This window comes from Leptidea sinapis, chromosome 26 (genome assembly GCF_905404315.1).
Source record: "Leptidea sinapis chromosome 26, ilLepSina1.1, whole genome shotgun sequence".
NCBI classification, from domain to species: domain Eukaryota; kingdom Metazoa; phylum Arthropoda; class Insecta; order Lepidoptera; family Pieridae; genus Leptidea; species Leptidea sinapis.
The window spans coordinates 10721440-10736106 of NC_066290.1; the positions used below are offsets into that span (position 1 = coordinate 10721440).

Sequence of the window (14667 nt, forward strand, 5' to 3'; positions counted from 1 at the left end):
CACGGGACCGATCGTCGTGGAGATTTTTGGGGTAGGCTGTTACCAGCAGTGCGCGTCTTCCGGCTCAAAAAGGCGGTAGAGTGACTCTCCCACTTTCAATAAGCCCGTAGTCGCCTCTTACGACACCCTTGGGCCTGGGACTACCCCATTCTTTTTACGCCACGGGGAAGCACAGGGCGAAATGTTAATTGCTTTTCAAAATACTCCCCTTTACATTTTAAACATTTTCTCATGCGATTGAACCATTTTTTAAGACTGGAGGACCACAGAGCTGAAGACATGTTTTCTACGTGCTGATTGAACGCTATCACTGCCTCTTCGGAATAAGTGAAAGTGAAACATCTCATCAAATCTTTGATTTTGCGGAAAATACAGAAATCACAGCGTGCTAGGTCGGGGCTATGTGCAGGATGGGTGACGAGTTGTACTTTTTCGGAAGCTAAAAAGCTTAGTTTTGTGGGCGGATGGGAAGAAGCGTTGTCATGATGTAGGAGAACGCGGCTTATTGGTCGACTTTCGCGAACTTTTTTAACACTCTGGGTAAACAAATGGTAGAATACCACTCAGCATTAACACTCTTTTGATCTTCAAGTGGAATTGCATGTGCAGATGGAACCCGCAGCTGAGAAAAAAATTGCATTGCATGCATCATTTTATTACCAACGTTTCTCGCCTGCTTCACCTTTGTTGACCAGGCCTCATTTTCAAGCACCCATTCACAAGATTGCTGTTTTTTTTCGGGTTTAAAACAATAAATCCACATTTCGTCTCCTGTGACAATGTCATAAACAGCTTTTAATGTCCGTGGTCGTACTGCATTAGCATCTGTGAGCACCTATCCTCGCGAGCCCGCTTCTGCTCCGCTGTAAGTTCATGAGGGATCCAACAACAACAAAGTTTTCGAACTTTCAATTCTTCGTGTAAAATTTTCCGACTTTGGCTCATACCAATCCCCAATAGTCCTCGAATTCGAAGTCTCACAGGTAATCCGCGGGTTTTCTTCAATTAGCCGCTTAACAGTAGCCACATTATTTTCGTTGACGGCAGTTGAAGACCGTCCATCACGAAATACGTCATGTAGGTAAAGAAACCCGACCTCTCTCAAATTCAGCAAAACATAGCCACACGGTGCTCAAGCAAGGTGCTTCGCTCCCAAAAGCATTTAGAAGACGAGCGGCACAGTTTTGCGGAGAGAGAGAACTTTTAAAATCATAAAAACTCATCGCTCTAAAATCTTTTCGACTTAATTCCCTTTTCGTTGCGTACGCAGAAATTTTATGTGTGATAAAATACAATTGACAATTTTTTTTATTACTAGGAAGGTTCCAATGTTTCAAAAAATATAACATTCGAAATTCAAATAGATCCGATTAACTAGAAGTGCAAAACTTTTAGTGTGCCCCATGTATTATAGGTATTTTTTGCAAGCTATCATTTCATTTGTTATTTTGGTTTAAATCTTGCTATTTGGCTGAATGCGCATACTGTGCAGTGCCAAAGAAAAGAAAAAAATCTTGCTTATGACATTCCAAACGATGATATAATATCGGATCGAGCTGAAATTTTGCACTGACCTTCAATTTACAATACAACAGCATGTTGAACGTTGTGTTTAATTTCTTTTTTAGCATGTCTCGGATGTCGAATAGGAGGGAACCTATAACCCAAAAATCCGAAAAAAAATAAACAAATTTATTCCATAAGTTTTTTCTAAATAAATTTGCAAGCTATCAGCTTTCTCAACTGGCATTCTGAATAAAAGCTTAAAATAACTAATGAATCCATCCTCACCATATTATGGATTATTTTTTCAATCAATCAAATTCTTTATTTCCGTTTGACATTATGACACTTTATTTGACAGTGTGACAGCAGCACATAACAACAATACTGTATGGTGTGCTGTCACAGAGTAGGGATGGATACTGAGGTACGTATTAAGCTATATTAAGCAACACTACTGTTTGGTTTTATGCATTTCTTATCACGGTCATTGCCTGTGTCCCAAAGCTTTTGAAAAGCTCAACTGGCATACTGAATACTGGTGACACTACCTCTACTGATGTGCGGTTTTAAGCAACACTATTGTATGTTTTTATGTATTTCTTATCCCGGTCATGACATTTGTTCTAAAAACTAACCTAGAAATGAAATAAAATAAAACCAATATTTATATTCATAACAAATTTATTACAATATTTAGGAAGTAGGAATCACTTGACACTACTGCTCAAACTCGTCTTATATAAGTAGAGGTGTACTAAACTAAAATAACCCAATTGCGCAATATTCCTTGGGAAAATTATTCTTGTAATGCATTCAATAGCCGTTTCAACAATATATTGAAGTTTAATAATCGTACGACCAGTCAATATACTGTATTAAGTCCGTCACACACGCAACTCTAAAATATAGCGCTGTATTTTGTAGCAAGGTATGTTATAATATATTTTTCATAGAAACCTTCAAGTGACCGCGTTAGTTTATATAAATTATGAATTATATTTTATCAAAATTTTATAAAAAAGGAAGCCCCTTTCATTTCTTTCTTTCTTCTCAAGTGCTTTAAAAGGTGAAAACAGAACCAAGCTAAGCTACACCGACATAAGACAGTAACCAAACATATTTTACTAAAACTATATCAATTATTTATACATGTTGGCACGTAACCAAACACTAAACTAAAATTGCATCATTTTAAACCGAATTATAAGTAGGGTAACAGATTACATACAGGTAACAGAATATAACGCAGTAGATTGACTGTATTGCATACTTGACAATGACCATATGATCAATTTGTAAATATTGTTCATGAAATAGTGTGCTTTTGGCTTAGACCACCTCTACAAAAGATACTTATGAGCTAGGCGTCAGTACAACAGATATTGCATTGTTTGAAACACGACCATATTTTGTACTGCACATAGTCGAAAATCGAACAGCAGTCTAATATACAAAACACTTAAAATATTTTATACAATAAAATCACAATATTACTAGGGAAAGGTATTACGTATATTATATTCACCAACACTTATTTGAATCAATATATCCCTCTATATTAAAGTACTTATAACTTTTTATTCATATTTCTGATAACTGAAGCATTATTCTTAAATATATAAAATTGTATACATACTATAAAACCACAAAAGTTTTAAAATGATTTATCCTGAAAATGGATTTTTAAATGCCAACTTCTTTAAGTACAGTTATAAAATAAAATATAATAGTATTTTTCTCCTATAGTAATAATAAATAAATTTCAATTAATTTATAACTTTTACAAGTGATCTCGAGCGTAAAGCATAATATTTTGAATTTATAACATAAATACTTAAATTAAGTACATAAATATAGAAAAATTATCGTAAACTGCAACCAAATTCAAAGAATAGACAAGTTACGCTTAGATTGGCAAGTTAAGTAAAAAGTTTAAATTCAATTATTAAGTACACTGCTTTTTTATATTATATATTTATTTAAGGCAAGAATTACTGAGGCACTAAAAAGAATAGTATTCCTATAAAAATATTTTGTTTCCAAATTGTATAAAATCATCAAAGGGAATTTGTACAAGATAAAATTTGAACAGACTTTAGTCACAGACACAACAATGATATTCAAAACTAATGTATCTCTAAAATAAAAATATCACGCATAAATATTTTTTTTTTTAATAATTTGAACGCTAGTAAATAGAGTAGCGAGAATAATTTCGTTTAATTTCCCAGTAGACAGTGAAAATAAACAATAGAATAATTTATCGAATTATACAAACATTTCTTAATATAATAATATATGCATCACTAAAACGTACACAGAACAATTTCTCTAAAACTGATTATACGCCGTAATAAAAAATTATCACAAATTCTGTAAATGCTCACAAATTGAATACTGTAGAAAAACAACCGAAGTACATAATATTGTGCTTGAATAAGGCCCTTAAGATTGCTCACACTTGCATTTATATACAGCATGACGGGTGAGAAACCGACACTCGAGGAAGTGATATTTGGCGATCATAATTTAAGAAGAAAAAAACACTAAATTTAACCGAAAGTTAAGTAATTAATTTCGCAACGCATGGTCACCCTACGCAACACGGTAATCGCGGGGCAGGGAGTAGGGAGGGGGTGGCGGACACACGGACATGTCGGCGCTTTCGTTTGAGTAGAGGTAATAACACTTCATTTATTTTGAAGGAAATTTGTTAAAAATTAAGGACCTAATTAAATTACATTATTAGATCGAGAATCTGATACCAAGTACTCTCCTAAAATATCGTCAGAGTCTCACTACTCATTCTGTATAATATATTTTAATTATATATACTTTTAAATATAATAATTACTTCTTAAGTTTTAATTTAATAGTAATGACTATGATATGGACGAATGTGTAACTGGATGATGTACTTAAACTAACACATTACAAAATAGCTTTTATACATTTCAAAATAAAGATTATATAATGGAATGTTTTGCGTTTGATTTATGTATTTTCACATTGCTGATGCAATTTGAACAACTTTATATAACTTACAATTATAGAATTCACACAAATAACATCTGAAAATGTTTATATTCATGATATTGTTTTATTTATATCAAAAACTCCCACCAGGTGTGTTTTTTGCAGCACGTTGCTACCAATAACATAATTACCAACGTTGTGATTTTTAAAAAGTAATACTAATCTGCGCACCGATGATTTAAGGCACGGCAAGAGGCGAGTGTTATACATAAGTAAAGTTTTTTATATATATTAGATAGAACAAACTGAAAAGTGCATTATCATAATATCATTAGGTGAAAAGCACTGCTCACGGCATGCAATAATACCAGAGATCAACCGTTATGCCACTCGCCAAAATTCTGGTAAGCTGTGAAGTTACTACGCACAGCTATTCGCAGCAACTTCGGAGTAAACTAGATGTTTGACGAGGGGAATACCGGCCTTTGAGATAACAGTATACTCTCGAGCAGGGGCGTGCATATTATATAGGCAATTAGGCAGTGCCTACCTTGTTATGATCCTAAATAAATACAGCAATAGTGTTAAAGTTAATTTAGTTTCGTTGTTTTATTACCAAACTTCTATTGAACACCCACTCATAAAAACATTCCTTACTCTAGATACTAAAAACTTACAGTAAGCAATCTTTGCTTATTCCAAGGCTCAACTACTACTAGTTAAATCCACAGTGCCTACCTCGTAGAAAACCAATGCACACCCCTGCTCTCGAGTTAGATGTCCTTAAAGGCTAGACTTCCAAGCCGAGCGGATCCGACGTCACTGTCGCAGCGACAGTAACGAGGCATTAGAGCGATACTATTATACAGTACTCGAATGAATGAACTAATATTCGAGCACAGAGTCAATGTCGTTCAACGCTCATGTTTGCGCAAGCACTGTCGCGCAGTCACTGCGATCGCATGTTGTTTTGTTGTTACCAATCTCAATCTCATTTTTAGACAACATTAATCTATGTAACCAGACTACAAATATGGACCTAAAAAGGTCGTCAAAAAATATCCGAGCTGCGTTGTATATACGTATACATTAACTTATACAGATAACATTAAAACATTCATTCAAATTAACACCTTATTTCGTGGCAGTACTTTTCAAAGTCTATTTGTATACGCTCATTAGAAGTGATGATGATTTTATCAGATTCGTTAAATCGAATCTAGGCAGATCCCACTTGTATAGAATAGTTGTCACTTACACCAATTTGGTTAAAAGAGCTGGCATAGATATTTTTCGGCATTTCAGCCGCATGTTCCAATAAAGAAGTTAAAAAATTTCAAGATGGTTAGTCATTGTTCGTAGTTATTGTTGTTTTTCTTTCGTGTCGTTTCAAGCCTTTTGCTTGTGGCTTTATTTTTGTTATATTTTTCTAAATTATCTATAGATGCCTATTGTGCATGTCGAGTTAGCCTATAAGTGGAGTGTACAACATTATAATAAATGAATTTTTAAATGTGTCCGAAGATTAATATTGTTATATGCACGTTGGCTTCCTAATAAATAAATACAGTAAAATAAATATACCGATTTAATTTTGTATTGTCCGAGAACTAAGTATTTACAATGCAATATCTACACAATACCATTCCGATGGCAAGATGTTCATTACTTAATTAAATATATAGCTACCAACATTCCTCGGCAAATACCAATACACAGGGAACGGTAGCACATACTGTGGTGTACGCGGAAGCGCTAATCACCGCCTGAGTTATGTGAGCGGCAGGGCGGGTGAGGTAGACAAACATCAAGCTAACTCATTCTGCCGTCGACCATATAATATATCGTGAGCGTCTTTTCAATCGCGCCCTCCTCCGTCTCACCCCCCCACATACCTCAGAAGGTGACTAGCGCTTCCGCGCGCACTATAATAGAATACTATACAATTAGTGATGCGCCGTGTTACTCTCCATTTCGGCTTTGTCTATGGTACTAGAGACCATCAAGATTGGCACCTAGTGGCAAGATCGATGGCAGCTACTATAGTACAATCTTGTAATTTGTTTGTAAGACGCAAAAATGAAATAACAACTTAAACATTGATATGAAAAAGTTTTGTTAATTTAATTAATCTATCACTTCACTCTTAACTTAGAAATACAAAAGTAACTAGAACTGGAGTATTCAAGTATTTATCTCACAGTAGCACTTGTCTCTCGCGGTGCAGTGATATCACTGGCCTGTATAAATACCACTGGACAGGCTGTTCTATTTGTTTAACAGCAAATTTATTGTGCCTATTTGATGCGCCACTCGCGAGCGTCCAGACAACTAATTTTGGCGTATAATATAGGTGGCGAAAATGGCTGCGAAGGAACGTAAAATACTCTGAAGTATTTTTGCATTTTGAATTAATTTCGTTCGTTTTCCATGTTCTTTATATTTCAAAAATCAACGTTAATAAAGTACACATTTTTTTTTGTAAATAGTTTCAAAATCGATGTTTGCTGAGGTTGTCATCATTAGTTTTAGTACCGTAGACTCTCGCTACATGGCCAACAGCGCCAAAATGGCGAATATCAAACACGCACAAAAGCATTTTGACAGCCGCCAGTCCAGTGATATATAATAGAGGTAGTGAGTGATAATAATTTTGTCTCGCTCACACAAGGTCTCACAATATTCGCAACTGACAAGCACTGATGTCATTGACCGAAATTTTTCATATCTCGCGACAACAGTAGTTATTTACTATGTACAGCATGAATGGTGCGACACTTGACGATAGTCAAGAACGTCGAGCAGAAGAAACGCGAACGAAGATGATTCGGTATTCATCTAAGCTCGGGTGTAATTGGCCTGCGGTGCTAGTGCGGGCGTGAGCTGGTACCGGGCGAGCGCCGAGCAGACTGTCAGGGAGGAACTATAGAGCGAGGCGGTTCTCAATACGCAATGCTCGCGGGGCGAGGAAGCATACGGACCAGTCGGCGCTTGCGCTTGACCAACGAAATAACTGCACAGATGTTTTTTATAAACTAAGTAAGTACGTAACTAAGTGAGTACCGAATTTATCACATCATTAGAACAAGAATCGAAACTTCTTAAATATCGTTGGTGCCTCACCAGTCATCCTGTTTATTTGTATTTTATTCTAGTTAAGTGCTAAATTCCTAGTTTGGCAATACCGACACAACTCTGAACACAATGGCCCCCACTTGTGTCAACCTAAGCTGCATATATTGCGAAATATATAAGTTTCATCAGGAACATAATACCAGTAAAATAGGTTATTATTATATTCCTTGCCAATATCACGAATTATCAATGGACAACATTTCGTGAAAAATCATTCAATTTTAAATCACATTTGAAAAATTCAAAGCATTACGCTGTCTTAGAAAAGTATTTTACTATTCAGTAATCTTTTAACAAATTTAATAAAGACCAAACATAAAAGCCGTTATTTTCTTTTTATAAAAATTTCCACCGTTGCTAAAAATGAAATCAACGCCGAAGTGAATTTAGCATTCAATAAATAAATCTCGTATTTGTTTATAGAATCTTGTTCGAAGATTTCCAGATAAAGAAATGTTCAACAGATATGTATCGTGTGTAAATTAAAAAGAAATTTACTAATGCAGAGTAACGGCCGTTCCCAATATACTATCTACAGATAGACACAAATTACTACCTTCAAATGTCAGTAATTAGCTGTCAGTAATCTGAAGCTGTCCCAATATTATACCCGATAAGTCATTCTTATCGCCTTATATTGGGACACGTGAATTGAAATTTCCACACAAAGCGTAAGCTATACGTCGTCCCATTGACAGACAGCGTGTACGGGTAACGTGAGTTACCGTCGATAAGTTTATTGGGACAGAAAAGTCAACGATGATTACGATTTTTATCTTAAGTAAGAGAAAGACTGAATATTGGAATCGGCCGTTAGGGACCGCTAGTTACGAACAGCCAGAAAAAGATATCTGTAAGTAATAGGTATAACTGCACTTTTTTTTGTATTTTTACTTAAAAAGCTATTTAAGTATGCCATTGAAGCAAGGATTGATGACTATTTAGACAGATATTCTTGGAATAGAGATTGCATCGACGAAAAAAGCTCTGTTTGGGAGTAAAATGTTACCTTGCTTATGCAAACAAGATTTAAGTCTTTCTACACGCACTTTATTAGCATAGCAACACCTGAATGTGTGTTTGTTGGTAACCAACTCATTTGGGCGCAATTTTGACCCACTTTAATCGGCCAGATTTCGTTCAAACTTCGTATATTTATCGAGGACCGATGACAATACATTAAACTTGATAAAATTATTCCATTTTTCAATTTGCAAAATTAGATTTTTATTAGTTAATATAATATTCATCTACAAGGCAGGAATTGATGTGAATTTTAAATTTCAACCATTATATTTAACTAATATTAGGATATTTTAGAATAGCAAAGATAATTTAATTTAAATTCAATTAAAGCGTGTTTTTTAGTTCTTTTGAACTAGATATTATTATTTATCTAGCAGTTGACCAAGAATCACACAATAACACTGACGTGTGTAAACGAATAACAATAATTTATATTATCTTCAACAATATTTATAAAACAATACTCATCGTCAACAGTGAATCGATTTGTAAATATGATTATGATTTCAATATAGCAAGTAACACTAAATTTCCCAAACATTTAAAATCATTCCATCATATTAAAAATATTGTAAATGACCATCTTTAACGTATTAACGTACAATAAACAAGTAGACTCACAATAATTGCCTGTTAAATGGTCATAAAAACTGTCCGAGCGGCGTTGTATAAACGTATATATAACTTATACATATAACATTAAAACATTCATTCAAATGAACACCTTATTACGTGGCGGTAATGTTCATAATATATTGTATACGCTTATTAGAAGTAGTAACACTACGTTACGCGCGAAACAGACGCGAACACGAGGCAAGAACGTTTTGTTTTAGCAATTTAAATGTAATAATTAAGCAAAATGATTAAAAACGTTAAGTTAGTAACCTTTTAAGTTTGTATATGCTATTATTTGGACAGGATTCAAAGCGCGATCGAAACACTACTCAAAAAAAACTCTGGCTTAGTTTTGCTTCAGAATTTTCTTTTGTGATTGTGAACAATTTGTTGTTCTAAAGTGCTAAAACTGAAAACAAATTTTTATGAACGATGCGGGACTCGAACCCGCGACCTCTCGCGTTCCGTGCGAGCGCTCTTTCCAACTGAGCCAACCGTTCGAGTGACGTATCGTTGATTAAATCTTGTATGCTTTGTTCAACTCTTAGATTGTGGCTTCATCTACACGATCTACTTTACAGTTGATAACCTGCTCAACCCCAATATTTGCATATATATAGGAAATTGACTTGAGATATCGCTCTTTGAAATCTAAACAATTTGTTATTTTTAAAGTGACATATCCATAACTTCTGGGATTAATTCGAGTGACGTATCGTTGATAAAATCTAGTATGCTTTGTTCAACTCTTAGTTGGATCTGTTGGAAAGAGTGCTCGCACAGAACGCCAGAGGTCGCGGGTTCGAGTCCCGCATCGTTCATAAAATTTTGTTTTCAGTTTTATGTGTGTAATGATTGTGAGTGAAGTCGTCTATTGTATGTCAATGTTTTCAATTCACGAGTCCCTCTCGAATTTGTCAAGTCCAACAGATCTTGAAGAACTGTTGTCAAGGCGTAAGATATGTCCGAGTGATTTTGTTAAACTTAGCGGAATTAACACCAAAGATCACATCAATTATAACATTTTAAATACCAATGTAATCCATCTACAATTACGTCTAATTCTTTTTTAATTATTCTAAATTATGAAACAATGGAATGTTCATAAGACGATCAGATATACAGTAAAAATAATTTAATTAAAACTTATTAGATAAATATTCAAAGGACTCTCTATTTTGCAAGCATAATTATAATATTTTTACAAATTTATATATTGCCACATCCATTTTTTTTGTAAATCTTTCCGACGTCCATTTTAACACAGCAGTAATTGAGCTAGAAACTTCTCGAAGAATCTCGGGCAAGTCCAGTGGTCCATCAATGGCATAGATTTTGATTCAGGTAAATGCTATTACTTCTTAGCTCCAATAGTATATTCAAACTTATATAATAATCAACTAAAGTTAAAAATAGCCGTAGATAAGTATCAAAAACGCTGCACAACAACAGAATTAATTTGCGAAAAGTCTACCAAATTCAAACAATGTGCAAAGAATTACAACATTTTCACTATATCATGACATTTAAATAAGCCGAAACCAATTTTTTGGTATAATAATAATTTAACCAAAACAAGACCTTATTGAGTTACGATAAAGTTGAAAATACTTAATAGTAGTTGTTCGATGAAATTTCTACCTATACCTGTAAAAAAGGGGTAACCGAACCATTATACAAATTTCATATAACAAAATTTAATTATGAACATTTGTTATATATAGAGATTTAACCATAACAAATACGAATTCAATACTAAGTTGTTATAAAAAAAATTTGAATTATTTATATTTTCAAATTGTCACGTGACCGAAAACGCCTACCACGATTTTGTGAGGTCACTGACGTGAACAGAAACAGATTGTTTTTAGCAACGATACGGACTTCGAAAGGTCGTTTCTATTTTCAATATAGCTGGGTGGCCGAGAAGTTGACGTCCAAAGCTAAAATTATTCCAAACTAGTTCCGCATTGTCTAAACTATTCATTGTTTCTTATGTGGTTATTGCAACTGTAGTTGATAATTATCAACAATAAAATTAACTAAAAGTGTTCAAAAAAGTTAGAAAAAAGTCCTAAATCACAATTAGGTGAAAAAAGCTGAAAAAAAGGGAAAAAAGTTATTATCTCCTAAACTACGTAAAATCGTAGAACATACATAGGGGTGATTCGGATACTCATCACCATGAGGCTTTCAAATTTTAGCTTTGGACGTCAACTTCTCGGCCACACTGTATATTGTTCCCCACATTTGACTTTTCTTTGTTTATGACGGTTCCGTTTTTGGCGCGAAATTTATCGTTATTTAAAACTATTTTTCTTAGCATAAAGTGACATTGTTTTGAGTAGATAAAAATATCAGTTCGCTATCGAATCTTTACGATCAATTTCGAATATATTTTGAAAAATCGAAGAAAAGCCTTAATTTTAAATATTTTTTACAACAAACAACAGATGGCGCTATAACAATATCTATATTTGGAATTCACCATTTTGGGTTTGTTATTCAGTTGTCATATCATAATATTAAGGCACTTTCTTAGTAAATATATTCAATTCCTCATAGTTTCATTAAAGAAGATATAACGACAATTATGTTACACGAAAGAACTACAGAAGCGCCATTTAAGTACTAATCCTTACTAAGCGCGTTCTACCCTACTTGCAAATTATTCATATTAAACGACAATCAACCTTAATAACATACGACAAAGCTTGAAATAGTTTGCAACTGTAAAACACAATGCCTATCTTCATCCTTACTTGAATGTATTAAGGCACATTTGAAATTTATTATTTCTATATATTATATTCTACCAACTTTGAAAGTAAGGCTTTGAAACTTGACTTTATAAGCTACCACGCCTTCGGAATGGGGCTTTAGCCACCAAAAGTTAGCACAGTTTGAATCAAGGTATACTTTTCGCAACAAAATATAACAGTTTTCTGTTCTTTATGCTTGAAATATAGAATTAACAGGCTGAAAGAATAAAAGAGGGTAAATGGCAAAACCAATATAAAAAAAATATTATTTAAAACGTTTAACTGACTTACTTGGACTGTCGCCTATTCTTGATCCGTTTGTCATATACAAATGAATTAGTTGTATGTTTCACGCCAATATCCTAAATTATTATACAATATTAATGATTTAAATTTCAATTCCGAATTTTTTTACTAAACAATGCTTTTATAATGATAACTCAATTAATAATCGACGAATTATATTTTTATTATTAATAAAGCGGTATAAATAAATGAGGGTACTTTGATGTCCACTTACGGCTGTTCCCAATATACTATCTACAGATAGAGATAAATTACTACCTTCTACTGTTCGTAATCAGCTGTCAATACGCGTGAATTGCAATTTCCATACAAACTTCTTCGTTCATCGTTGGTAAGCTATACGTCGTCCTATTGACAGACAGTGTGTACGGGTAAGGTGAGTTACCTTCGATAAGTTTATTGGGACAGAAAAGTCAACCATAGTTATCATTTTTATCCCAAGTAAGCCACAACTGGAGATACGACTGAATATTGGGAACGGCCGTTACGACATCTGCGTTTGTGTGCGTGAGTCGTTTCCAATATTTGTACGTAGTTTCTATACCGCATTAGTTATATAATATATCCTGTGGCATTACATTTTTTAAGTCTACAAATACCAAGAATAGTACTTTAATATCACGACTTTTTCACTTCTTTCTTATTCTTCCAGCCCGAAACGTATTCCACTAGCCTACATAATAACACAGCACCTGCGCGACTTGGTGTCCCCCACCACATCGCTGGTGTTTCCGGAGAACCTCGGCACCATGTTGGACACGGCTGGTCTCTCCTTACCTTCGGGGATGGAGCTCAGGCTGTGACTGTTGGTATTGCAAACAGTCTCCGGGGGACTACCGTTGGTTCTGATTTGAGCGCGCTGCTTCTTCAAATCGGCTAGAGTTCCTGAAATTCATAAGCCGTTGGTTTTATTACGCGTTCATAGAAATTTGAAATTTATTTGGACTATCTTTAAGCAAGGACAGACTAATGAGTGAACTAATAAAAAGCAACGTGCCCTTTAGAACAGTATCACAATACAATTAATAGAACAGAAGCGTAACACAGCGGTCTCCTTGAAATTTATACCTACATCTGGATGTAGCGCTAGGGTTGGCACGTTCTATTGCGCCACCGTGTATTATAAAAAGTTTGACGACGCGAAGGGCGCGGTTAAAATAATTTAAAGCTGAGGCGAATAACGCGCGAATACTATTCTATAACTGTATTATGACGGAGTTACGTCAAAATTAAGTCGCACTATAATGTCACTGCTCGAAAACAACAATTTGTGACTTTGATTGTATGGATTACTCAAATTATTGTGCTTAAAGACACACAAGTTAAAAAAAAGGCACATTACTTAATTACAAGTAATTTATGTGCAATTATAATATACTGGCGTATAGATGTCCTGACAGCCCGATAATGCCAAAAACAATTTTATTAGTCAATTTGTGCAATAGGTTACATGTTCAAAATACTATAGAGCTAACAGTAACAATAGATAAATTACACAAATAAAACTGAAAACAAAATTTTATGAACTCTTGCGTTCCGTGCGAGCGCTCTTCCAACTGAGCCAACCGTTCGAGTGACGTATCGTTTATAAATTCTTGTATGCTTTGTTCAGCTCTCAGGTTGTGGCTTCATCTACAGGATCTACTTTACAGTTGATAACCTGCTGAACTCCAATACTTGCATATTAGGAAATTGACTTGAGATGTGACACTTGCAAATCTAATCAATTTTTTTATGAAAATAGGGGACGAGACGAGCAGGACGTTCAGCTGATGGTAATTGATACGCCCTACCCATTACAATGCAGTGCCGCTCAGGATTCTTGAAAAACCCAAAAATTCCGAGCGGCACTATAATTGCGCTCGTCACCTTGAGACATAAGATGTTAAGTCTCATTTGCCCAGTAATTTCACTAGCTACGGCGCCCTTCAGACCGAAACACAGTAATGTTGCCACATTGCTGCTTCACGGCAGAAATAGGCGCCGTTGTGGTACCCATAATCTAGCCGGCTTCCTGTGCAAACGAGCCTCCCACTGTCAGTTTCATTTGTGAAATTAATTCCAAAAATGAGGGTTATCACATTAAAAACATAACAAATTTTTAACCTAGATAAGTGAATCTATTGTTACTGTCTAATTTCTATCTTGCTGTATCTGGTCCGTTAGGGATGATCTCTCTCGCACGTAATGTTAGTCTATACCATAGTTTCTCAACCTTATTTTGCTCACCGCCCACTTTGAGAATATGTTTTTTTCTAGATTATTTTCGTGTATTGTTTTGCCTTTTTAGACTATATTTTTTTATCTACCCACGCCCCATCTGCGCCATCTCAATGCC

General features: G+C 34.7%; 2 protein-coding genes across 5 annotated transcripts in view; one reads left to right on the plus strand and one right to left on the minus strand.

The window, feature by feature from the left end:
• Positions 1-14667, plus strand: part of LOC126972445 (chitooligosaccharidolytic beta-N-acetylglucosaminidase) — a 561898-nt gene that overhangs the window by 238637 nt on the left and 308594 nt on the right. The window lies entirely within an intron of this gene.
• LOC126972443 (protein phosphatase 1 regulatory subunit 16A) overlaps positions 2170-14667 on the minus strand; it is a 76251-nt gene continuing 63753 nt past the window's right edge. For all 3 annotated transcript variants that reach the window (XM_050819215.1, XM_050819212.1, XM_050819214.1), the window contains exon 10: positions 2170-13214. In XM_050819215.1, the coding sequence (XP_050675172.1) occupies positions 13003-13214 (212 nt within the window). In that variant the 3' untranslated portion in view covers positions 2170-13002. The remainder of the gene's footprint in view (positions 13215-14667) is intronic.